Source organism: Dendropsophus ebraccatus, chromosome 15 (assembly GCF_027789765.1).
Source record: "Dendropsophus ebraccatus isolate aDenEbr1 chromosome 15, aDenEbr1.pat, whole genome shotgun sequence".
Taxonomy (NCBI): Eukaryota; Metazoa; Chordata; class Amphibia; order Anura; family Hylidae; genus Dendropsophus; species Dendropsophus ebraccatus.
In genome coordinates, this window is record NC_091468.1 from 73,076,302 (window position 1) to 73,104,240 (window position 27,939).

General features: G+C 45.6%; 1 protein-coding gene across 5 annotated transcripts in view; it reads left to right on the forward strand.

Moving 5' to 3' along the window:
• The window catches only part of TTC27 (tetratricopeptide repeat domain 27), a 238,890-nt gene that overhangs the window by 106,448 nt on the left and 104,503 nt on the right, over window positions 1–27,939 (forward strand). For all 5 annotated transcript variants that reach the window (XM_069954653.1, XM_069954649.1, XM_069954652.1 and 2 more), the window contains exon 10: window positions 14,978–15,044. In XM_069954653.1, the coding sequence (XP_069810754.1) occupies window positions 14,978–15,044 (67 nt within the window). The remainder of the gene's footprint in view (window positions 1–14,977; window positions 15,045–27,939) is intronic.

A 27,939-nucleotide genomic window follows, 5' to 3' on the forward strand; every position in this document is an offset into this window, starting at 1 on the left:
GTGTCCTGCAGGAAGTGGTGTATTCTCTCCAGTCTGACACAGTGCTCTCTGCTGCCACCTCTGTCCATGTCAGGAACTGTCCAGAGCAGGAGAGGTTTCTATGGGGATTTGCTGCTGCTCTGGAAGTTCCTGACATGGACAGAGGGGGCAGCAGAGAGCACTGTGTCACTGTGTACAGCAGCTGATAAGTACTGGAAGACTGGAGAGTATACACCACTTCCTGCACTTTTTTCCCCTCACGTTTACATCATTTGCCGTGTAGGATAAGTGACGTGTTACCTATATTATTGAAGTGAAGATACATTCGCTTTAAGTTCTGCACATAGAACGGTGTCGGCGCGGTGATGCCGGTGTTGCTGGTCTTTATTTACATGGAGCCGCAGCCGGTTTCCACGCACAGCGCCGTTCTATTCCTGAGCACCGGCCTGGACTGAAGCATTGGGGGTAGGAGGAAAGCCCCGCCCCTCTATGATGCGGCTCCATTGACTCCCGCGCCGGTGGCGTTTTATACATGTGGAGCATCAGCTCAGTACATTTCCATCAATATCCAATTTATACAATTTCTACTTTATTTTATGACTTATGTGTTTGCTCCAAACTGATCCTTATTATGGTTTAGGTTGTTGGTCTATGCGGCTGTGTGAGGCGGATTGTACTGTGAGGGTGCTGTATCCCATAGATAACACTGAGTACTGTGAGGGTGCTGTATCTCATAGATAACACTGAGTACTGTGAGGGTGCTGTATCTCATAGATAACACTGAGCACTGTGAGGGTGCTGTATCTCATAGATAACACTGAGGAGTACTGTGAGGGTGCTGTATCCCATAGATAACACTGAGTACTGTGAGGGTGCTGTATCTCATAGATAACACTGAGTACTGTGAGGGTGCTGTATCCCATAGATAACACTGAGTACTGTGAGGGTGCTGTATCTCATAGATAACACTGAGGAGTACTGTGGGGGTGCTGTATCCCATAGATAACACTGAGTACTGTGAGGGTGCTGTATCTCATAGATAACACTGAGTACTGTGAGGGTGCTGTATCTCATAGATAACACTGAGGAGTACTGTGAGGGTGCTGTATCCCATAGATAACACTGAGGAGTACTGTGAGGGTGCTGTATCCCATAGATAACACTGAGGAGTACTGTGAGGGTGCTGTATCTCATAGATAACACTGAGGAGTACTGTGAGGGTGCTGTATCATAGATAACACTGAGTACTGTGAGGGTGCTGTATCTCATAGATAACACTGAGGAGTACTGTGAGGGTGCTGTATCTCATAGATAACACTGAGTACTGTGAGGGTGCTGTATCCCATAGATAACACTGAGTACTGTGAGGGTGCTGTATCCCATAGATAACACTGAGGAGTACTGTGAGGGTGCTGTATCTCATAGATAACACTGAGGAGCACTGTGAGGGTGCTGTATCTCATAGATAACACTGAGGAGTACTGTGAGGGTGCTGTATCTCATAGATAACACTGAGGAGTACTGTGGGGGTGCTGTATCTCATAGATAACACTGAGTACTGTGAGGGTGCTGTATCTCATAGATAACACTGAGTACTGTGAGGGTGCTGTATCCCATAGATAACACTGAGGAGTACTGTGAGGGTGCTGTATCTCATAGATAACACTGAGGAGTACTGTGAGGGTGCTGTATCTCATAGATAACACTGAGGAGTACTGTGGGGGTGCTGTATCTCATAGATAACACTGAGTACTGTGAGAGTGCTGTATCCCATAGATAACACTGAGTACTGTGAGGGTGCTGTATCTCATAGATAACACTGAGTACTGTGAGGGTGCTGTATCTCATAGATAACACTGAGGAGTACTGTGAGGGTGCTGTATCCCATAGATAACACTGAGTACTGTGAGGGTGCTGTATCCCATAGATAACACTGAGTACTGTGAGGGTGCTGTATCTCATAGATAACACTGAGTACTGTGGGGGTGCTGTATCTCATAGATAACACTGAGGAGCACTGTGAGGGTGCTGTATCTCATAGATAACACTGAGTACTGTGAGGGTGCTGTATCCCATAGATAACACTGAGTACTGTGAGGGTGCTGTATCCCATAGATAACACTGAGTACTGTGAGGGTGCTGTATCTCATAGATAACACTGAGGAGTACTGTGAGGGTGCTGTATCTCATAGATAACACTGAGTACTGTGAGGGTGCTGTATCTCATAGATAACACTGAGTACTGTGAGGGTGCTGTATCTCATAGATAACACTGAGGAGTACTGTGAGGGTGCTGTATCTCATAGATAACACTGAGTACTGTGAGGGTGCTGTATCCCATAGATAACACTGAGTACTGTGAGGGTGCTGTATCTCATAGATAACACTGAGTACTGTGAGGGTGCTGTATCTCATAGATAACACTGAGGAGTACTGTGAGGGTGCTGTATCCCATAGATAACACCGAGGAGTACTGTGAGGGTGCTGTATCCCATAGATAACACTGAGTACTGTGAGGGTGCTGTATCCCATAGATAACACCGAGGAGTACTGTGAGGGTGCTGTATCTCATAGATAACACTGAGTACTGTGAGGGTGCTGTATCTCATAGATAACACTGAGGAGTACTGTGGGGTGCTGTATCCCATAGATAACACTGAGTACTGTGAGGGTGCTGTATCTCATAGATAACACTGAGGAGTACTGTGAGGGTGCTGTATCCCATAGATAACACTGAGGAGTACTGTGAGGGTGCTGTATCTCATAGATAACACTGAGTACTGTGAGGGTGCTGTATCTCATAGATAACACTGAGGAGTACTGTGAGGGTGCTGTATCTCATAGATAACACTGAGTACTGTGAGGGTGCTGTATCTCATAGATAACACTGAGGAGTACTGTGAGGGTGCTGTATCTCATAGATAACACTGAGTACTGTGAGGGTGCTGTATCTCATAGATAACACTGCGGAGTACTGTGAGGGTGCTGTATCTCATATATAACACTGAGGAGTACTGTGAGGGTCCTGTATCTCATAGATAACACTGAGTACTGTGAGGGTGCTGTATCTCATAGATAACACTGAGTACTGTGAGGGTGCTGTATCTCATAGATAACACTGAGGAGTACTGTGAGGGTGCTGTATCTCATAGATAACACTGAGGAGTACTGTGAGGGTGCTGTATCCCATAGATAACACTGAGTACTGTGAGGGTGCTGTATCTCATAGATAACACTGAGGAGTACTGTGGGGTGCTGTATCCCATAGATAACACTGAGTACTGTGAGGGTGCTGTATCTCATAGATAACACTGAGGAGTACTGTGAGGGTGCTGTATCCCATAGATAACACTGAGGAGTACTGTGAGGGTGCTGTATCTCATAGATAACACTGAGTACTGTGAGGGTGCTGTATCTCATAGATAACACTGAGGAGTACTGTGAGGGTGCTGTATCATAGATAACACTGAGGAGTACTGTGAGGGTGCTGTATCCCATAGATAACACTGAGGAGTACTGTGAGGGTGCTGTATCCCATAGATAACACTGAGTACTGTGAGGGTGCTGTATCTCATAGATAACACTGAGGAGTACTGTGAGGGTGCTGTATCTCATAGATAACACTGAGGAGTACTGTGAGGGTGCTGTATCCCATAGATAACACTGAGGAGTACTGTGAGGGTGCTGTATCCCATAGATAACACTGAGTACTGTGAGGGTGCTGTATCTCATAGATAACACTGCGGAGTACTGTGAGGGTGCTGTATCTCATAGATAACACTGAGTACTGTGAGGGTGCTGTATCTCATAGATAACACTGAGGAGTACTGTGAGGGTGCTGTATCTCATAGATAACACTGAGGAGTACTGTGAGGGTGCTGTATCCCATAGATAACACTGAGTACTGTGAGGGTGCTGTATCTCATAGATAACACTGAGGAGTACTGTGAGGGTGCTGTATCTCATAGATAACACTGCGGAGTACTGTGAGGGTGCTGTATCTCACAGATAACACTGAGGAGTACTGTGAGGGTGCTGTATCTCATAGATAACACTGCGGAGTACTGTGAGGGTGCTGTATCTCATAGATAACACTGAGGAGCACTGTGAGGGTGCTGTATCATAGATAACACTGAGGAGTACTGTGAGGGTCCTGTATCTCCTGCATTCTATGCCCCCCTCCCCTTTTGGCGATTGCTTTGCGGGGTTGGCATGCTACCCAAGGACATCGGTTTCACGCCAATTGGTGCTTCTTCGAGCTCCTTGGGTAGCATGCGCCCGCAATTCCATCGCTCCTCCCTTTCCTTCCACGCTGTAGACCGTGCCTGATTAAAGTCTCTGTGATACCGGTGAGTGCCTGTGCCTGTCTCTGTGATACCGGTGAGTGCCTGTGCCTGTCTCTGTGATACCGGTGAGTGCCTGTGCCTGTCTCTGTGATACCGGTGAGTGCCTGCTCCTGTCTCTGTGATACCGGTGAGTGCCTGCTCCTGTCTCTGTGATACCGGTGAGTGCCTGCTCCTGTCTCTGTGATACCGGTGAGTGCCTGCTCCTGTCTCTGTGATACCGGTGAGTGCCTGCTCCTGTCTCTGTGATACCGGTGAGTGCCTGCTCCTGTCTCTGTGATACCGGTGAGTGCCTGTGCCTGTCTCTGTGATACCGGTGAGTGCCTGTGCCTGTCTCTGTGATACCGGTGAGTGCCTGTGCCTTCTCTGCATGCACTGACTACATACCTGTCACCATGTATTCGGAGCACCCCGGTTGGAACTTTTTCAGTACTCCACATCTACACGCATAGCTCCCTGACACACTTGTGATCAAGTTAACCCTGGCTACAACTCATGTTAAGCCCGGCTACATCTGTATATATAGAAAAAAGACAAATTTGGTCAGCTCTCCTAGGACACCATTCACACTAGGCAGACCGGTGGATTATGAACAGTGGATGTAGAAGCCGGAATATTTGTAGGAATCGGGCAGAAATCTTGCTGTCCCTTTGGAGCGGTTCTTGATTTCTGGCTGTGCAGTGTAATAGGGTTAGACTCCCCCCTGTGCCCGGCGTAAGGAAATATTCACCTTTCCCTCTAGGACGGATTATTCTGGAATGTAGCGCTATAAATGTATGGCCGTCGTCTGCACATTAACTGTATCCAGACCTCGTTTATGGGCAGGAGAAATTGGATTTGGCACGCGGCCTCGGAGCCAGTCCTGTATGTAATACCCCCCCAGCTCAGCCATTTATTGGCCCAGTGAACGGACCTTTCCTCGCCAGCTTATCGTATCCTGCGTGTTTATTCTGTAGAGGTTACATGACGTTTGGCAGAAGCCTCTAATTGAGATTTATCGTCATTTCCCTTCACAATATTCCACTAGTGTATTCAGAATACAAAACCAGTCTGACAGATTACAAAAGATGTCGCGGCCGGTCAGCTGAGACAGGCGGCTCTGAAGCTGCAGCGCGCGGGACCCGGGAGAAGGCACAGGGAATGTATAAAGCTAAGCAAGGGCTGCAAGGACATCAGTAACGATGTCCATGCAGCCCTTGTTAAACGATAATCGGGCCGTTTAATAGGCCCAGTAAACGAGTGCTGATCTAGCAGATTGTCGCTCATTTACCGTTATTATTGGGCCCCCATCTGCCCGTGTAATACCGCCCTTAGGGATGGTGAAGAAGTCCATTACCATCTGCACAGGCTTCTCTGATTGTCCATTGGAAAATGTAGAGTGAGAGAGTTTATAGAGAATGCAGAAGGATAGCGTGTGACCTGAGGCTAGCCGTATAAGCCAACATCAGAGAGTGCACAGCTTAAGGCGCTATGCCACTGAATGACTATCGGCCTATAATCGTCCTGTGGAATAGGAGGCAACGATCAGCTGACAACCTCCATGCCGGCTGATCGTTGAAGTCGTTTGTCTTTCAACATGTTGTAAGACAAACGACTTATATAGCAAAGATCTGCAGCCGCTTTATCCTATGGGCTGCCCGGACGATCAGCGATCACCCGGGCGGCCCCTCCGGCACTCACCCGCTTACTGCTGCCACGTGTAATAGCACTGACAGCAGCCCGTGGAATAGGGGCTCTAGATATAAGGCTGGGGGCCCAACCACTATATAATAACACTACCAATTAGCATAGAACACAGTGTATAGCAAGAGACGGACGGCACACCAACAAATTAGAAATAGAACAATACTTTATTATCATGATGAATACAAAAATTCATACAAAAAATAAAAAAATACCTGATCCTAAACCCCTAAAAACATTTAAAACCTCCTAAAAACATCTCGAGCTGTAGGTTATAACCTCAGCTAACTCCCCGCCTTATACAATGCTCTGGACTACCCCCGGCTAATAAATCTGCCCAAAATAGGACTAATCCCTGTTAGTTGCAATGACATATGGACTGGAAATACAAAAACATTGTAATAATACAAACAAAAGTGCTGTGTGCAACCTAAACATAACCGAATGGGTGTGATGATAAGTCAGTATAAAGTCACCAATCAGGGCCAGTCCAGGGGTGTAAGGAACCCTGAAGCTCTTTAGCTGGAAGAATGAACCCATGTCCCCTGTAGCCTGTTATTTGTCAGCTTTGCTGTACAGACTGGACATGGAGGTGCGGAGTCATCTCCTCATCATTAGATCATGGCTGTCTCTTTATGCCGCTCCCCATTACTCTGTGCGGGGGGGGGGGGGGGCTAGGTTCTCTTTATGTAATAGTTACTTTCGTCTTTCATGACAACCACCACCATTATGCCAGTCACAATGTCAGAACTAACGGCCATTACGCTGTGACGGCCAGCTGTATGACGTGAGAACATAAGTTGTCTTTTATTGGACGGCTTTATGATTGATTTTATGTCTCCGGAGCTGATGAAGGAATTAGTAAGTGTGATAAGATTCTGGCATCAGTAGAAGCTTCCGGATTCCTCCTAGATGTCCCCGTACGGCTGCCCGCCAGCACATTACGTATCCCCTATGGTTTGTATCTGCAGGCTGCATGTTACCTGCTCCCCCTGGATGTCCCGCCGCCTCCGCCGTCTTCTGGCCTCATATTTTATGATTTTAGATGACTGAGTACTTAAAACGAGAGTGATTGCTAAGTTTAGTGGTGCTCTCTGATTATCGGATTACGCCCGCTATGAGAACCGTTTGCCCTCCAGCTCTTACCCTCCACAACACCCGGGCAGCCAAAGCCGGGAATGGTGATTTTGCAGCAGCTGGAGGGCGGAAGGTTCCGGTCACTGTCCCGGATCCTAGCGGATAAGCTCTGCTGTTACCTATTAACCACAATTACCCTAAAGCTTTTTATTATATTTCTTTTCTCTTCCTGATGAATCTTTGTTTCCAAAACATCTTACGTCTTCCATACTTGGTCAAAACCGTTAATATATTAAGACTTTAAAGGGGTATTCCGCTCAGACATAACTTTTGATATGTTGCTGCCCATAGTGAGACTAACAATTCCTTCCATACTTGTTATTATCTATTCAGTCTCCTTCCCCTAGTTCTCAGCTGCTGCTTTCTGCTGAAGACACAAAAATCTGTGTGTGAGCTTTTCTCTCCCCCTCCTCCCCCCTCCCTTCTGAGACAGCTGATGTATACAAGTCCCTGGCAAACTGTATCTGCAACATTGTAGCTTCTTTGTAATGCTGAGAGGGATAATCTGAGGTGAAGTTGCTGATGAACTCACTATGATTATTCCTCCCAGTCTTACAAAGTTGCAGATAGGGACTTGTTTACATCAGCCATCTCAGAAGGGAGGGGTGAGGAGGAGGAGACAGTAGCTCTCAGAACTGAGGGAAGGAGACTGTATAGATAATAACAAGTATGGAAGGAATTGTTAGTCTCACCATGGGATGCAACATATCAAAAGGTTGTTTTTAGCGGACTTCCCCTTTATGTTCACACATTGCAATTTTTGACACATTGGGGAAGATTAATCAAACCGGTGTAAAGTAGAATTGTCTCAGTCGCCCCCAGCAACCAATCAGATTCCACCTTCCATTTTTCAAAAAATCTTTGAGAAATGAGAGGTGGAATCTGATTGGTTGCCGGGGGCGACTGAGACAATTCTACTTTACACCGGTTTGATAAATCTCCCACATAGTCTTTTAGGGCGGCCGCCATTTGGAGTCCCGATAATGGGAGTTATTTCATAATGACAGATGTTATTCATATAATAATAACCCTTTTTTGTTGTTAAAGGGGCAGTTCACCAAAACGTTTTTCCTTTCAAATAAACTTGTGCCAGAGATTTGTAATTTACTTCTATTTAAAAATCTGCAGTCTTCAAGTACTTATCAGCTGCTGTATGTCCTGCAGGAAGTGGTGTATTCTCTCCAGTCTTCAAGTACTTATCAGCTGCTGTATGTCCTGCAGGAAGTGGCGTATTCTCTCTAGTCTGACACAGTGCTCTCTGCTGCCACCTCTGTCCATGTCAGGAACTGTCCAGAGCAGCAGCAAATCCCCATAGAAACCTCTCCTGCTCTGGACAGTTCCTGACATGGACAGAGGTGGCAGCAGTAAGCACTGTGTCAGACTGGAGAGAATACACCACTTCCTGCAGGACATACAGCAGCTGATAAATACTTGAAGACTGCAGATTTTTAAATAGAAGTAAATTACAAATCTATATAACTTTCTGACACCAGTGGATTTGAAAGAAAAAAACATTTTTGCTGGAGTGCCCCTTTAATTCTAAAATTATAGTGGGGACTGGCAGTGGTGTAAGCAATCATTTTCTTTTTGCCCTTTTGTACATAACGTTGAGCGGCTACAGGAGTTTGTCTGGCAAATCTGCAGAGAATGTTTCTGGTCTGCGGAGATTACACCGTGCCTTATCTGTCCGCCATTCAGCCTCCATCTCCGGCTCAGATAATTGGAAGTGACTTGGAAAGACAGTGACAGACGCGTTAAAGAGCCTCGAAAATCTGAATTTCCAGCATTTACTTATCAAAGAATTTCTGCAATTAAAACTGGGCCAGAAAGTGTCGGAAAAATAACTTTCTGGTTAATCGGCCTATGAATAATTCACGGGACAAGACTGAAAAAATCGTAACCGACTTTACATTATGTCAACAGCTGAATTGTATATGGGACCCGCGTATGAACCGAGTATCGCTGACATTGGTGATGGCGCACGTGGGATAACGGAGTACATGGGATAACGGCATACATGGGATAATGGAGTACATGGGATGATAGCGTACATGGGATAACGGCGCACGTGAGATAACAGCGTACATGGGATAACGGAGTACATGGGATAACGGCGCACATGAGATAACGGCGTACATGGGATAACGGTGTAGGTGAGATGATAGCGTACATGGGATAACGGCGCACATGAGATAACGGCGTACATGGGATAACGGCGTAGGTGAGATGATGGCGTACATAGGATAACGGCGTACGTGAGATAACGGCGTACATGGGATAACGGAGTACATGGGATGATAGCGTACATGGGATAACGGCGTAGGTGAGATGATGGCGTACATGGGATAAAGGCGTAGGTCAGATGATGGCGTACATGGGATAACGGCGTAGGTGAGATGATGGCGTACATGGGATAACGGCGTAGGTGAGATGATGGCGTACATGGGATAACGGCGTAGGTGAGATGATGGCGTACATGGGATAACTGCGTCCGTGAGATAACGGCGTACATGGGATAACGGTGTAGGTGAGATGATGGCGTACATGGGATAACGGCGTAGGTGAGATGATGGTGTACATGGGATAACGGCGTAGGTGAGATGATGGTGTACATGGGATAACGGTGTAGGTGAGATGATGGTGTACATGGGATAACTATGTAGGTGAGATGATGGCGTACATGGGATAACAGCGTAGGTGAGATGATGGCGTACATGGGATAACAGCGTACATGGGATAACGGCGTAGGTGAGATGATGGCGTACGTAAGATAGCGGCGTACATGGGATAACTGCGTCCGTGAGATAACGGCGTACATGGGATAACGGCGTAGGTGAGATGATGGTGTACATGGGATAACGGAGTACATGGGATGATAGCGTACATGGGATAACGGTGTAGGTGAGATGATGGTGTACATGGGATAACGGTGTAGGTGAGATGATGGTGTACATGGGATAACAGCGTACATGGGATAACGGCGTAGGTGAGATGATGGTGTACATGGGATAACGGAGTACATGGGATGATAGCGTACATGGGATAACGGTGTAGGTGAGATGATGGTGTACATGGGATAACGGTGTAGGTGAGATGATGGTGTACATGGGATAACAGCGTACATGGGATAACGGTGTAGGTGAGATGATGGTGTACATTTGATAACTATGTAGGTGAGATGATGGTGTACATGGGACAACGGTGTAGGTGACATGATGGTGTACATGGGATAACGGTGTAGGTGAGATGATGGTGTACATGGGATAACGGTGTAGGTGAGATGATGGTGTACATGGGATAACAGTGTAGGTGAGATGATGGTGTACATGGGATAACGGTGTAGGTGAGATGATGGTGTACATGGGATAACGGTGTAGGTGAGATGATGGTGTACATGGGATAACGGTGTAGGTGAGATGATGGTGTACATGGGATAACAGTGTAGGTGAGATGATGGTGTACATGGGATAACGGTGTAGGTGAGATGATGGTGTACATGGGATAACGGTGTAGGTGAGATGATGGTGTACATGGGATAACGGTGTAGGTGAGATGATGGTGTACATGGGATAACGGCGTAGGTGAGATGATGGTGTACATGGGATAACGGTGTAGGTGAGATGATGGTGTACATGGGATAACGGCGTAGGTGAGATGATGGTGTACATGGGATAACGGTGTAGGTGAGATGATGGTGTACATGGGATAACGGTGTAGGTGAGATGATGGTGTACATGGGATAACGGTGTAGGTGAGATGATGGTGTACATGGGATAACGGTGTAGGTGAGATGATGGTGTACATGGGATAACAGTGTAGGTGAGATGATGGTGTACATGGGATAACGGTGTAGGTGAGATGATGGTGTACATGGGATAACGGTGTAGGTGAGATGATGGTGTACATGGGATAACGGTGTAGGTGAGATGATGGTGTACATGGGATAACGGTGTAGGTGAGATGATGGTGTACATGGGATAACGGCGTACGTTACGTACACCACCTGTCGTAGCCAGGAGACCTCCACGTTTCACCTCCTTACTGGCATTTCCATGTTCCCCATGATTTTTCGGCTCTCGTCAGATCGATGATAAAATGCGCAGGTGGAGGAGGCGGCCACATTTGTTGCATTAATCTGAAATGGTAAATTACGATGGATTCTTAATGATAGTAAAACGAGAATCTGAAAGAAACGAGAAGTCACCTGCTTGTTCTTCCTCTGTCCTGAAATCCATTCTCCGCTCTGCAGCATGGCAGCCACTTTATCAGGTGCTGAAATCCAGACTTTGTAATTTGGAAAGTGACACTGCGGCCGGGTTCACACTGCGTTTTTTCACACCTTTTTCCCTCAGTTTGATGCAAAATTTAAAACTTTTTCTTTTTTTTTTTTTTTTTAGCACACACAAAAATGTAGCCGACCATGTTTATATGTAAAAAAAAACAAAAAAAAAGATCCGTTTTGGTCAGTTTTTTTGTTTTTTTTTATGGAAATACTGATCCAGACAGATTATACACAATTCCATCTGTCGGATTACAGAAATGCAGTGTGACCCCGACCCTAGTAATTCTATATTGTCTCTTATACACATCATTTTTATTATATGTCATTGGGTAAAGCGGTCCCCTCCGTGCACATATAGCCAACATCTCATCATTTTCCTGTTCTGTTGCGGATGTCCACGAGGTCCCTTTCTCTGTTTGTGGGGGACAGAGGAGTAGCTGCCAGTGACGCCCCATCTACCCTCCCAGTACTGTAATCCTGCTCTGTGCACCATCTGCACATGTCTTCTAACCCTGACAGCCCCCATTGCTAGAGCGCGGTTGGTTCGTTCTCAGAAGCCGCCACTTAAGTCAGGAGGAAATCGTGTTCCTGCACCAGGCGGGATTTCAGGAAGGTCATACTGGTCACCTACAGCGGGAGGATATGGGTCATGTAGCGAGGAAAGGTGGATATAATGATCATGTGATATCCGCTGCCATACTGTACGTGTGAGGGCCCCTTACTGGAAGGAAGTCGTCCTGATTCTGGGATGACCGCTTCTACTATAGATTCAGTTATCTCCTATATGCTTTTCCTTCATTATACCAATGTATCATATACCAGATTCTCACAGAAATTCATCGCTGGATTTGATACTAACTGAAAAACTACAAATTAACTGTAAAAAAAAATAAAAAAATCTGTAATTGGAAAAATTTATGAGAAATATTAGTATAGAAGATTAAGCCGCGAATCTCAGGAAATATTGTGTGAAAGTCTTTCGTAACCACAAGACATGAGTCTGTATTTAAGGTTGAATTGCACCCGGCCTCCTGGTCACACACCATTCTCCTAATGCACCCGGCCTCCTGGTCACACACCATTCCCCTAATGCACCCGGCCTCCTGATCACACACCATTCTCCTAATGCACCCGGCCTCCTGGTCACACACCATTCTCCTAATGCACCCGGCCTCCTGGTCACACACCATTCTCCTAATGTACCCGGCCTCCTGATCACACACCATTCTCCTAATGCACCCGGCCTCCTGGTCACACACCATTCCCCTAATGCACCCGGCCTCCTGGTCACACACCATTCTCCTAATGCACCCGGCCTCCTGGTCACACACCATTCTCCTAATGCACCCGGCCTCCTGGTCACACACCATTCTCCTAATGCACCCGGCCTCCTGATCACACACCATTCCCCTAATGCACCCGGCCTCCTGGTCACACACTATTCTCCTAATGCACCCGGCCTCCTGGTCACACACCATTCTCCTATTGCACCCGGCCTCCTGGTCACACACCATTCTCCTAATGCACCCGGCCTCCTGGTCACACACCATTCTCCTAATGCACCCAGCTCCCTGGTCACACACCATTCTCCTAATGCACCCGGCCTCCTGGTCACACACCATTCCCCTAATGTACCCGGCCTCCTGGTCACACACCATTCTCCTAATGCACCCGGCCTCCTGGTCACACACCATTCTCCTAATGCACCCAGCTCCCTGGTCACACACCATTCTCCTAATGCACCCGGCCTCCTGATCACACACCATTCTCCTAATGCACCCGGCCTCCTGATCACACACCATTCTCCTAATGCACCCGGCCTCCTGGTCACACACCATTCCCCTAATGCACCCGGCCTCCTGATCACACACCATTCTCCTAATGCACCCGGCCTCCTGGTCACACACCATTCTCCTAATGCACCCGGCCTCCTGGTCACACACCATTCTCCTAATGCACCCAGCTCCCTGGTCACACACCATTCTCCTAATGCACCCGGCCTCCTGGTCACACACCATTCTCCTAATGCACCCGGCCTCCTGGTCACACACCATTCCCCTAATGTACCCGGCCTCCTGGTCACACACCATTCTCCTAATGCACCCGGCCTCCTGGTCACACACCATTCTCCTAATGCACCCGGCCTCCTGGTCACACACCATTCTCCTAATGCACCCGGCCTCCTGGTCACACACTATTCTCCTAATGCACCCGGCCTCCTGGTCACACACTATTCTCCTAATGCACCCGGGCTCCTGGTCACACACCATTCCCCTAATGCATCCGGGCTCCTGGTCACACACCATTCCCCTAATGCATCCACCATCTGCTCATACATCCACCATAACCAGCCGCACCATCTGCTCATACATCCACCATATCCAGCCGCACCATCTGCTCATACATCCACCATAACCAGCCCCACCATCTGCTCATACACCCACCATAACTAGCCGCACCATCTGCTCATACATCCACCATAACTAGCCGCACCATCTGCTCATACACCCACCATAACCAGCCCCCTATCTGCTCATACATTCACCATAACCAGCCGCACCATCTGCTCATACACCCACCATAACCAGCCGCACCATCTGCTCATACACCCACCATAACCAGCCGCACCATCTGCTCATACATTCACCATAACCAGCCAAACCATCTGCTCATACACCCACCATAACAAGCCGCACCATTTGCTCATACATCCACCATAACCAGCCCCACCATCTGCTCATACATCCACCATCTGCTCATACATCCACCATCTGCTCATACATCCACCATATCCAACCCCACCATCTGCTCATACATCCACCATCTGCTCATACATTCACCATAACCAGCTGCACCATCTGCTCATACACCCACCATAACCAGCCCCACCATCTGCTCATACATTCACCATAACCAGCTGCACCATCTGCTCATACACCCACCATAACCAGCCCCACCATCTGCTCATACATACACTATCCAGCCTCACCATCTGCTCATACATCCACCATATCCAGCCACACCATCTGCTCATACATCCACCATATCCAGCCGCACCATCTGCTCATACACCCACCATAACCAGCCCCCCATCTGCTCATACATCCACTATAACAAGCCGCACCATTTGCTCATACATCCACCATAACCAGCCGCACCATCTGCTCATACACCCACCATAACCAGCCCCCCATCTGCTCATACATCCACTATAACAAGCCGCACCATTTGCTCATACACCCACCATACCCAGCCGCACCATCTGCTCATACATCCACCATAACAAGCCGCACCATTTGCTCATACATCCACCATAACAAGCCGCACCATCTGCTCATACATCCACCATAACCAGCCGCACCATCTGCTCATACATCCACCATATCCAGCCCCACCATCTGCTCATACATCCACCATATCCAGCCGCACCATCTGCTCATACATCCACCATAACCAGCCGCACCATCTGCTCATACATACACTATCCAGCGTTATTTCATGTTTTTATGTATGAGATACTCAACCTTGATTTTTTTATTTCATTCTCTCACAGCATTGATTTACAGAAGAATAACCCATCGCACAAGTTAACAGAGGAAGAACTGCTGACCTTCATATCAGTAAGTGTATACAGTATGATGCGGTACATTATATCAGTAAGTGTATACAGTATGATGCGGTACTTCATATCAGTAAGTGTATACAGTATGATGCGGTACTTCATATCAGTAAGTGTATACAGTATGATGCGGTACATTATATCAGTAAGTGTATACAGTATGATGCGGTACTTCATATCAGTAAGTGTATACAGTATAGTGCGGTACTTCATATCAGTAAGTGTATACAGTATAGTGCGGTACTTCATATCAGTAAGTGTATACAGTAAAGTGCGGTACTTCATATCAGTAAGTGTATACAGTATGATGCGGTACTTCATATCAGTAAGTGTATACAGTATGATGCGGTACTTCATATCAGTAAGTGTATACAGTATGATGCGGTACTTCATATCAGTAAGTGTATACAGTATAGTGCGGTACTTCATATCAGTAAGTGTATACAGTATGATGCGGTACTTCATATCAGTAAGTGTATACAGTATAATATGGTACTTCATATCAGTAAGTGTATACAGTATAGTGCGGTACTTCATATCAGTAAGTGTATACAGTATAGTGCGGTACTTCATATCAGTAAGTGGACCTTATTTGGCACAGCGCTTGCTGTCACTTTTAGGGCCTCTGTGTAGCTGTATATGGCCTCTCTGCAGGTGTATATGGCCTCTCTGCAGGTGTATAGGGCCTCTCTGCAGGTGTATAGGGCCTCTCTGCAGGTGTATAGGGCCTCTCTGCAGGTGTATAGGGCCTCTCTGCAGGTGTATAGGGCCTCTCTGCAGGTGTATAGGGCCTCTCTGCAGGTGTATAGGGCCTCTCTGCAGGTGTATAGGGCCTCTCTGCAGGTGTATAGGGCCTCTCTGCGTAGGTGTATAGGGCCTCTCTGCAGGTGTATAGGGCCTCTCTGCGTAGGTGTATAGGGCCTCTCTGCGTAGGTGTATAGGGCCTCTCTGCAGGTGTATATGGCCTCTCTGCAGGTGTATAGGGCCTCTCTGCGTAGGTGTATAGGGCCTCTCTGCGTAGGTGTATAGGGCCTCTCTGCAGGTGTATAGGGCCTCTCTGCGTAGGTGTATAGGGCCTCTCTGCGTAGGTGTATAGGGCCTCTCTGCAGGTGTATATGGCCTCTCTGCAGGTGTATAGGGCCTCTCTGCGTAGGTGTATAGGGCCTCTCTGCGTAGGTGTATATGGCCTCTCTGCGTAGGTGTATATGGCCTCTCTGCAGGTGTATAGGTGCACACTGTGCGCTTCCCCTGTTGCTGTGTCACTGATATTATTATTGTTCTCACTCGCTGTAGCTTACGTTTAACCTTCCATATAGAACATGTCCTTTCAGGCAGTTTTTATACGTTTGTCACACATTTTGTACTATACACTTTCCATTGTACTATCCTGTTTCCATTTGGGCATTTATAGAGAACTTGGCCAATTTTCTTCCATCATTCTTGAATGCACAGGAAATGCAGAAAATATCTTTGTTCCAGGGTGTTGGCTTTCCTGGGCGTCCAGAGGCCGTTGGGCACCGGAATATTGATCCTGGCTCTCCGGCAGTCCTTACAGTAGCTCAGTCTCTTTAGTGATGTGATGAGGCCCAATTTGTTCCGAGCCATACAGGCAGGAAACCGAATGAATCATTGTAAAAATCCCTCGTATTGTTTTATCGTCGGCCTCCTGCCTTTTGGCTCTGGTGTTCTGCCTGTATCAGTACACCTATCTGCACCGTTTCCCGACAGGTCAGCCAAATCTTTCCCAAATTACAGTCATTTTAATTTCCCCTCATTGTTACCAGTGTGTACTTTTTCCTCTAGTACAGGTGCGTCTTTCATGTTTCACTTAAAGGTTTGTTTAGTTAGATTAATGCTGATTAGTCATTGTTCCCATTTTATTCTAATGAAAAATGATGTAAGCTAAAGCCGAGGTTCAGGCTATCAAAGTGTGTAGAACAGGAACTGGTGCAAACCGCTCATAGCAACCAATCACAGCTCTGGTTAAATTATTTTTTTAAGTTATCATGCTATATACCAGCTATACTTACTGTACCCAGGATGCTATATAACAGCTATACTTACTGTATCCAGGTCCAGTCTCCTGAAGGCTGCTATATACCAGCTATACTTACTATATCCAGGTCCAGTCTCCTGAAGGCAGCTATATACCAGCTATACTTACTGTATACAGGTCCAGTCTCCTGAAGGCTGCTATATAACAGCTATACTTACTGTATCCAGGTCCAGTCTCCTGACTGCTATATAACAGCTATACTTACTGTATCCAGGTCCAGTCTCCTGAAGGCAGCTATATAACAGCTATACTTACTGTATCCAGGTCCAGTCTCCTGACTGCTATATAACAGCTATACTTACTGTATCCAGGTCCAGTCTCCTATATAACAGCTATACTTACTGTATCCAGGTCCAGTCTCCTGAAGGCAGCTATATAACAGCTATACTTACTGTATCCAGGTCCAGTCTCCTGAAGGCAGCTATATAATAGTTATACTTACTGTATCCAGGTCCAGTCTCCTGAAGGCAGCTATATAATAGTTATACTTACTGTATCCAGGTCCAGTCTCCTGAAGGCAGCTATATAATAGTTATACTTACTGTATCCAGGTCCAGTCTCCTGAAGGCTGCTATATAACAGCTATACTTACTGTATCCAGGTCCAGTCTCCTGAAGGCAGGTATATAACAGCTATACTTACTGTATCCAGGTCCAGTCTCCTGAAGGCAGCTATATAACAGCTATACTTACTGTATCCAGGTCCAGTCTCCTGACTGCTATATAACAGCTATACTTACTGTATCCAGGTCCAGTCTCCTGACTGCTATATAACAGCTATACTTACTGTATCCAGGTCCAGTCTCCTCACTGCTATATAACATCTATACTTACCTTATCCAGGTCCAGTCTCCTGACTGCTATATACCAGCAATACTTACTGTATCCAGGTCCAGTCTGTTGAAGCTTTTTAGACTTGTGCTGGTTAAAAAAGAGAGATGAAGGCAGGAAGTCCCGGACATTACAGGGTGTGACGGCTCATCCATGAATTAAATGACTGCTTTCTCTGTGAGCGCAGATGACCGGGACTAAAAGTCCTGTTACACTTACAGATAAATCAATCGATTGTTTAGCGAGTATGAAGTAATGATTTAACCCTTTAAGCGATCAATTTTAAGATGAAAATATAAATTATGTAAAAAAATCTTATTTCGATATTATATATTGGGAGATTGTTATCCTGATCTTTCCTGCTTGGAACGACTGTTGAGATCTGCGGAATATTAGTGAATGACCAGCAACGATTTTAGGATAAGTTGAAAGACCATGAGTAATGATTTATCGCTCATCGTTTTTTCGGCGGCTACATTTATACAGGAGATAATCATGTTTCGGCTGTTATCACTAATTTTTGAACGATTATCGCTCTCCTTGGTGTAAATGGACCAGTAGTCAGTATTCCAGGGACTTCATGTGCATGCGTCCTTACTGATAGTAATAATAAAGCTGGTAACATGGTGATGTGGAATCTGATGGCTCATATGGATTTGGCTGCAGATTTTACATGGTTTTCCAACCAAATTGGTTGTCGAGAATTAGAAAAAGATGGCCGCTTTCTCTCAAATATACAAAATACACAGTGTAACCTCTGTGAGACCAAAGTTGTATTCTGGCGTTCTAGAGGAGTAATCTTCTCTAAGATGGTCAGTATGCATAATATATAATAATGCATAATATATGAAACTCTGCCTTAGTGTCCTAGACCACTGTATTTGTGCCCTGTAAGATATTTGCCCCAATGGTGAGATTATATCTGCACAAATGGCAGTCAGTAATGCACCCCCTGAGGAAGCATCATGCGAAATGCGCCTTAGGGACGGACATCCAGCATCACTATGAGTCAGTGGAGGTATATGGGCTCTTATTTAAAATTAACAGTTGGCCCCTGGGTCTAGTTGAGAGTCGGAAAGTAAAGGGTGTCCAGGATTTGGGTAGCGTAATAGGGGTCACAGGGAACAGGCAGGTTATGTGAGTGCTACATTAGCACATTTTGAGCTGTATTTAGAAGAATCACACCACCCCATTAATGTGAATGTGACCATTTGGCTGTTTGGCGGCCGGTCAGTGCAGTGTCGCCTGTCGGTCCATTATTCTGGATCAGGTGGACTGATCGTCCTTTATCTTTAATTGAAAAGTCCATTGAATTTAATAGAATGGAATAAAAGCGGTGAAAAAAGAAAAACTGTATGCAAAGTACTAAAAAATAACGTCTGTTTTTTGCAAAAGACGTCCGAAGATAATTGTCATGATCATTATTCTGACGTCCATGCAGATAACGTCCCTTATTTATTACGCTGTATCAGTCATTCCATGGACTTGCATTAAAGTCAGTTAAATAACAGCAATAACCGCAGTCTTTTCTGTTTTTTGAACCTCATGTGAACATAGCCATAAACTGGTCCAGAATAGTTTAGCCGTTGTTATTGTGTTGTGTGTTTTTTTTTTTTATTCTCTAACATGAGGGGTAAATATAACCGTTCAGCCTCCATGGCCGTCACTTTGTGAATATTTGACACCAATAAAAAAAAAGAATAGTGTGTTGTTTCATGCTGTGTGATCCGGTGTGACGCTGTGCGTGTGTGAGCAGGCATCTTCTCAGCCTACACGGAGATTGCCAGATCTGCAGGCTGGTTAGATGGTTGTCATACATTCATCTGACATCTGCCGACAATTACCAGATTCTCCCAGATTCTCTCTAGACTCTTGTTGTGACATGGATGACGACTAAATTGTTCTCATGATGTAAATCCAATTACATTGTCTTTTTGGTTATTTTCTAAGTGCAAGTCAAGTTAAAAAAAAGTAAAACAAAACTATTTTGAAGCAATATTGTGAAGAAAAAAGTATTTTTAGTGCAATAAACTAGTGAATTAATGGAGATTTGTAATTTGCTATTGTAATTGATCAGATTTCATTGAAATGCCGGCAATGTTATCATTTTGGAAATAAAGATAATATTCTGTCTAAGGAATGTGGAGATAGTTCTGAGAAACGAGATTTTCCTTGAAGAAACGGAACATGGAATATTTTTACATTAAAGTTTGAAGGTTATGATGTAAGATGCCGTAATCACATATATCGGGCTTCTTAGGTCCCAGAAAGTGGCGGTGTATCTGTACGTTATGCCTTATTTATTGACATATCCTCTGGGGCTTCACCGGTCCTGAGAGAGGGAATGCAGGGAGAGAATGTGTCCTCCGTGTGTGTGAGGGGCGGACACATTCACAATGTGGGGGCCATGTTAGCTATTTCAGGCGCTGGGACTTTCCTTTAAAAACATTACTTTCAGATCAGGAAAAAACTTTTTTTTAGAGGGCGGATCAGTGCACTGATTGTGATAGTATAAGGCGACTCTGTACCCACAATCTGTGCCCCCACCTGCTTATAATCCATGCTCTGTCCTGGGGTCTGTTCGGCAGGTGATGCAGTTCTTGTCCTAAAAAACAACTTTTATACTTTCAGCCCTGTGTTAAGTTAGCGTGGCCTAGAGTGTGTATGCCCTAGGCCTGCAACACCTTTCTGTCCTTCCGTCCCACCGTCTTTACCATAAGGAACACCTGAGGCAGGAATTCTCCTCATCTTCACTTGTGTGAACACTGCGCAGGGGCCTTACTGATCCAACACATGTGCAGTGTTTACACAAGTGATGATTAGGAGAAATCCTGCCTGGGGCGCTTATATTGGTGAGGAGAGGGGCGGTGCAGGCCTAGGGCACAGACTCTCTAGGCCACGCCATTATGACACAGGGCTGCAAGTTATAAAGTTGTTTTTAGAACAATAACTGCATCACCTGCCGAACGGACCCCAGGAAGATCTTGGATTATAAGCTGCTATCTGACGGTACAAGCGGTTTGGGGGGGAGAGATTGTGGGTACAGAGTCACTTTAAGATTTCCCTAAAACAATTCTGAGGATCAAGGTAAAAGAAAATCACCTTCTTTCTCAGCACCTTGCGCGCTATGGGAACATAACAGAAGGTTCTAGACGTCTAACCTGTTTTTAGTTTCCCTTTTAATGTTGATCTAAATGATGGAAAATCTACTAAGTAGAGATGATCGTCATTCGACATGCAGGAGTTTGAATTCGGTATTTGATTACCGGTGGCTGAAGAAGTTGGATGCAGCCATAGTGGATCTTGGAAAATGTGAATCCAGCCTATGGCCGAATCTGTGTTTTCCAGGACTCCATAATGCTGCATCCAACTTCTTCCGGCACTGGTAATCAGATGCTGGACAAGTTGGACACCACGTCCTGGAGATCATCTCTCTTACTTAGCCACCTCATGGATCAAAGACATTTTGTTCTCTTCCTCATAGTGTACGATTCATAATTAAAATCAATCAATTTTTTGTCAGGTCTTGAGACCACCGTTGGCCTCCTACGCTATGTGTTAGGATAACCTCTGTGTAACAGGTACAAGGTAATTCATGTCATCTTATAGAGACTCCCACAGGAACGTCTGGGGATAATGGTGTTCCCCATACAGGTAGCACCTGGACCACTCATACTTGTCATCATTACATCTCATTTTTGTTTTTTCTGCCAGTTTCTATACAGTGGATGGAAATAGTACAAGTGGTGGCATCTTGATTCCTGGGATGGCTATAAATGATGACCACTCGCTGACTTCATGCTCAGCCTATCCAGTTTCAGAGTCTAAAATAATGCCGGGCAGCCCAGCTGTCCTCTGGCTGACACGGGAAGGTTTAAATAGTCCGCTATCTGTCAGAATGTGCGGGGAGCCTGCTCATCCAATCTCACAGTCCATTAAATGTGGAGGACGTTCTGTGGGAGGCTAAACGTTTACGCAAGCGCTTGCAATAAAGATGAGATGTACAGAATTCTGCATTCTCTTTGTACTCGTACTAGGTTCTACAATTAGACCTGGCAGCCGGGTAGGAATAAATCCTCAAGTCAGCGACTACTTTTTTAAGGCTTCGCGAACAGTTAATAAAACCCGTGCACCAGGTTCTTTTTTTGGTGTGTGTTTTCATGGCTCATGTTTCATTCTCTTAATGTAAATATTCACGTCCACCCGTCGTCTTACATTTCGTTTAAAGGAATCTGTTGCCAGGTTCATTCTGTCCTCTTCGAGGGTCTTTAGTTTTGCTTTTTATTGCTGTTGTAGTTTTGTAAGTTCTGCCGAGAATAAAGAATGAACGCACTCTGTCGTCCTTGATGTTTATGAGCTGCCATAGTGACCGACCGCTCGCTCGCCACTAATTGACACCGTTCAGCCACAGTATTGTCAGAAAGCTGTCCGTCAGCTCCAGGGGGGATGGGTGCTCCTAAATATCAAGGGGAACAGACCACATGCTGGCAATGTAGTCCCAGCTTATAAATGCTAAGATAGGACGGCATAAACCTCACGATAGATCCCCTTTAAGACATGTCACCAGTGGACGTTTACAAGCCCCTTTGAACCTTGAAATAAAAGAATCTCCTTATACTGTGGGACATGCCCCTTTGCCTTTCCTTTAGGCTACAAGATTGCAACGTCCCTCAGTTTTTCCTTTGATCAGTAAGATAATGCACGTCAGGTAGTGGAGTCCCTTTAATGATTCACGTCACAACGACAAGTTCTCATATCCACCCCCGCTTATCACCCAGATATGTTTCCTGGTTCTTAGACTTGTTGTCTCTTGTACCTTACTAGTAGGATTCTATTAGGAGAGAAAGGCTGATATACTCGTACTCCAGTACGACGGATTTAGGATGCGCATATCTCTTAGTAAATCCATCCTTTTTGTGCAACAAATCTACACCTTCAGGCGAGAAGGGGTCACGGCTGGCGGACACCAGGGGGGCCATGTTCATAACACTCCCCCAATGTTTCCAAGGTCCTCAGTGGGTCCAGGCCCAAGCACAGTAATGGGCCTATAAAGTTTCTCCAAAAGACGTCCCTACTTTAAAGGACAAATCCGGGCAAAGCTATAGGGGGAGGATAAAAGAAATCACATATTCTTATCTCCCCCGCTCCAGCACTGGTGGCCGCATCCTGCTGCTCCCATGCCCGCCCGCTTCCTGGTCTGAGTAGGGACCCGAGTTGTGATGTGTGATGTCCGCTCAGTCGGCCACCGAGGTGGGACTCCACTACAGCTGCTGACTGGCTGAGCGGACTGCAACGCATTGATATTGGGGAAAGGATGGGCAATCTGTCAGGGAACGGTCTGTCAAAGAAAGATCATTCTGGACAATTGTATGTGATGTCCTGTCTTATGTTTTCTAAAACTGTCACTTAATTTCACCTAAAGAATCATTGTTTTGTTCATTTTTTTCCCCCATTTTAATATGTATGGTATGCTTTATTTACGGCAGGTCATGGTGTGCAATAATAACCTGTGGGAGGCCATTGAAGTACACGGGAGAGGCATGGGCCCCCTGGAATTAGTTTCTCTGGTGGTCCAGTAAACCTCAGTTGACTTGTGTAATAAATTGGATGATCTCATTGTTGGAGCATATAAAAGACAATAAAGCGTGCTCCATCCCTGTAATAACGGCCGTGTAAATCAGTGGTAACTCCTAACGTTCTTTTTATTAACAGTATGTTGCAAGGTTTTGGCGTAAGATCCAGCAACGTGATATATTTAATATAAGTGATGTAATGCCTGGACATAAATAACCCAAATACATTCTAAATAATTATTTATAAGCCGTAAATTTCCCCCGCTCCCCGGAGTCTGGCGCGGTCTCACTTCTCCATATGAGGGTGCAGTACTATAAGTGATTGGGGGCTCTGTTTAATAGTTCACATTGGAGCCCACAAGCCTCTGAGTTCTCCGAGTTGAGTTTTCCGTATGACAAGAATCAAAATGTAGTATAGTAGAGAGACGTCACTCCGCTGTCGCTGGTCCCAGTGGTGAGAAGATCCAGAGAATCCCGCCACTCGCTAGGTAGGATAACTGCTGTATATTCGGTGATTTGTGTCATCAACAGTAAACAAGGACGTGTTTCGGCCAAGTGGCCTTTACCAACTAGGAAGTCAATGAAGGCCGAAACGTGTCACGGTTTGCATCACCGAATAAATAGCAGTTATCCTACTTAGCGAGTGCCAGGATTCTTTACTAAGAATAAAAATGTGACCCAATGGTTACAGAAATACTCCAACATCTCTCGACTCCTCGCTCAACACCTTCTCCTCCTGTGTTTTACAAAATCTAATTCTTCCCTCTTTTCCAATGTTAGTGGAGTGAGCCCTGTACAGATCTACCACACGCATGACAAAGTATCATTGGGTAAACCCCAGCGGTGGACGTCCTCTGCCACGCTCCCCGTAGCCGTCACATGACCAGTACACATGGCGGTGTATATAAGGCTTCCATTATACAGCCTGGATGCCTCTGCACACGTACACGTATGTTTCCAGCTTGTTTTATATCTCCATGAATACACTGCTGGAAAGGGTTAGATGGGTTCCCATCTCCGGCTCCTTGTATAATGGGAGATGAAAGCGAGCGCCTTCTGTAGAAGAGAAACAATCTTTACTTCTACTCTCCTTGTAAATCCTGTCCCGTATATTGATGTAACGTGTGCCCCTGCCAAGAGGTGCGACCCTGGACTTGGCCGACCTCCTTCACAGACTGCGCTAAAGATGTAGGAATCAACGTGAATCACCCATTCACCATCCCGACAGATCCGCGGATTCCCAGCTTGCGGCATGTCTGAAGGATTATTTGTTTTGTCTTTGGTTATTGTAGATTATAGTGTGTGACTGTTGTGGAGGTTGTATATTATGGTAACTAATTGTGGCATTATACATAGTATATTATATACAGATCAGGAAGGGTTCCAGTCCCGGCACAGGTACCATTATACATAGTATATTACATACCAATCAGGAAGGGTTCCAGTCCCGGCACATGCAGCATTATACATAGTATATTATATACAGATCAGGAAGGGTTCCAGTCTCAGCACATGCAGCATTATACATAGTATATTATATACAGATCAGGAAGGGTTCCAGTCCCGGCACATGCAGCATTATACATAGTATATTATATACAGATCAGGAAGGGTTCCAGTCCCGGCACAGGTACCATTATACATAGTATATTATATACAGATCAGGAAGGGTTCCAGTCCCGGCACATGCAGCATTATACATAGTATATTATATACAGATCAGGAAGGGTTCCAGTCCCGGCACAGGTACTATTATACATAGTATATTATATACAGATCAGGAAGGGTTCCAGTCCCGGCACATGCAGCATTATACATAGTATATTATATACAGATCAGGAAGGGTTCCAGTCCCGGCACATGCAGCATTATACATAGTATATTATATACAGATCAGGAAGGGTTCCAGTCTCAGCACATGCAGCATTATACATAGTATATTATATACAGATCAGGAAGGGTTCCAGTCCCGGCACAGGTACCATTATACATAGTATATTATATACAGATCAGGAAGGGTTCCAGTCCCGGCACATGCAGCATTATACATAGTATATTATATACAGATCAGGAAGGGTTCCAGTCCCGGCACAGGTACCATTATACATAGTATATTATATACAGATCAGGAAGGGTTCCAGTCCCGGCACATGCAGCATTATACATAGTATATTATATACAGATCAGGAAGGGTTCCAGTCCCGGCACAGGTACCATTATACATAGTATATTATATACAGATCAGGAAGGGTTCCAGTCCCGGCACAGGTACTATTATACATAGTATATTATATACAGATCAGGAATGGTTCCAGTCCCGGCACATGCAGCATTATACATAGTATATTATATACAGATCAGGAACGGTTCCAGTCCCGGCACATGCAGCATTTTATATTATATACAGATCAGGAAGGGTTCCAGTCCCGGCACAGGTACCATTATACATAGTATATTATATACAGATCAGGAAGGGTTCCAGTCCCGGCACAGGTACCATTATACATAGTATATTATATACAGATCAGGAGCGGTTTGGTGCTCGGGGGGTGGGCTGGTTTGATGCTCTGGTGGCGGGACGGATCGTTGCTCTGGGGGCAGAGCAGTGCTCCAAATAGTCTTACCAGACACAGCATTACATTAAAACTGCACATAAACGGCACTGAGGATGAAGGTAAGAGGCATAACTTCATCCTCATTGCCCCGTGCACAATAGGGACATACCAGCAGGTTAGATTTGTCTAACCTGGCCATAGTCCCCCTTTTAATGCCAAAATGCAGCAATAATAGGGCTTCTTACCCTGAATCCATAGATGTCACTCTTACTGCAATCCATTGCTCTGGCACTGTATATAAGCATTAGAAGTAATATGAAAATTCTGGGATAAAGCCCATGGGGTGCTCCCCTGGGTTGTTAAAGCTCAGCACATTTCTGCCCCTTTACTGTATAGTAACACCCCCCCCCCCCACACACACACACACCAGTGGACTCTCACAGATTGTTATAAGCCTGTACTATAACGTTGAGTAATTGATTTACAGTGAAAGGGCTGAACTCTGCTGAGCTTCTGCAGCCTAAGGGAACACCCCATGGGCTTTATCCTCTAATTTGCATTCTTATAGCTTGGTGCTGGAGCACTGTATTACAATGAGAGTGTTATCAATGGATTCAGGAAAGTGAGCCCTGTTGTGTATCGTCTCTAGTTTAGGCATTGACTTCTAACAGGCCCACTATAATGTGGTGGTGTGTGTGTGTGTGTGTGTGTGTGTGTGTGTAAGGGATGTGTGTGTGTGTGACCGCACTGTAGCTCCTTGGCAGTAAATCGGTTTGGCTGCAGTCTTCAGTAGAATAAATGCATGGCTGGTTTTCTTGGACTTTGTACATGGATTATTGGTTATTGATTACAAATAGGCATAAAGACAAAATGAAGTTTAATTCATGTAAAAATTGAAAGCCGCCGTGTAATATCTGTATTCCTGAAATAAAATCGGACTGTGTCGTGTGCAGTACTGGGGGTCTCCTGTGCCTGGGAGTCAGCGCTGTAACCACCAGGGGGCGCTGTAGACTGATTTCCCTGTGTTAGGAGGCAGCAGCGCCCCCCGGGCTGGATGTTACATACGGCCTTTTCATCTTGTATGTTTGAAGGTCACTCAGCACTTGGGCCTCGTGTTTATAAACATGTGTGAACCCGACCGGTCCGTCTTGTAGCGTCACTTTTTTACGGCGCCTCCTAATGTTATAAAGGGACGATGGGAAGTCGGTTTGCTGTGCTCTATAAACAGTAACAGAGATATAAATGGCTGCACCGCGGATATCCAGGAGGCCTTGGACAGGCTGTGTAACACGTAATGAAGTGCATTGTTCCTGGTGTAGCTGCTGTCATGCATCACTGAAGAGGTTACAGAGCCGCTCTGGGAGGATACGGATATAGATGTGTTACCATATTGTCTCATTGCTGTTAAAGGGATAGTTCATCAAAATGGTTTTTACCTTGAAATCAACTGTTGCCATAAAGTTATATAGCTTTGTAATTACTTCTGTTTAAAAATCTCCAGTCTTCCAGTACTTATCAGCTGCTGTATGTCCTGCAGGAAGTGGTATATTCTCTCCAGTCTGACACAGCGCTCTCTGCTGCCACCTCTGTCCATGTCAGGAACTGTCCAGAGCAGGAGAGGTTTTCTATGGGGATTTGCTGCTGCTCTGGACAGTTCCTGACATGGATTGTACTGGATTAGAAAACAGCGCCCCCCTTTTGAGTTGGTTGGGTCGGGTTTTGCATCTGCTGTTGTGTATCACGACCTCTGGACTGTTCCGCTTTGTATCAATGAAATGGATCTTTCTTGCTTTGACTTTGTTTTGTAACCTCAATTTGTTTAACAATCTCTGTTTGTGGCAGATAGCGTCTCCCGAAGCCAGAATGCAATTACTGAGCGTTG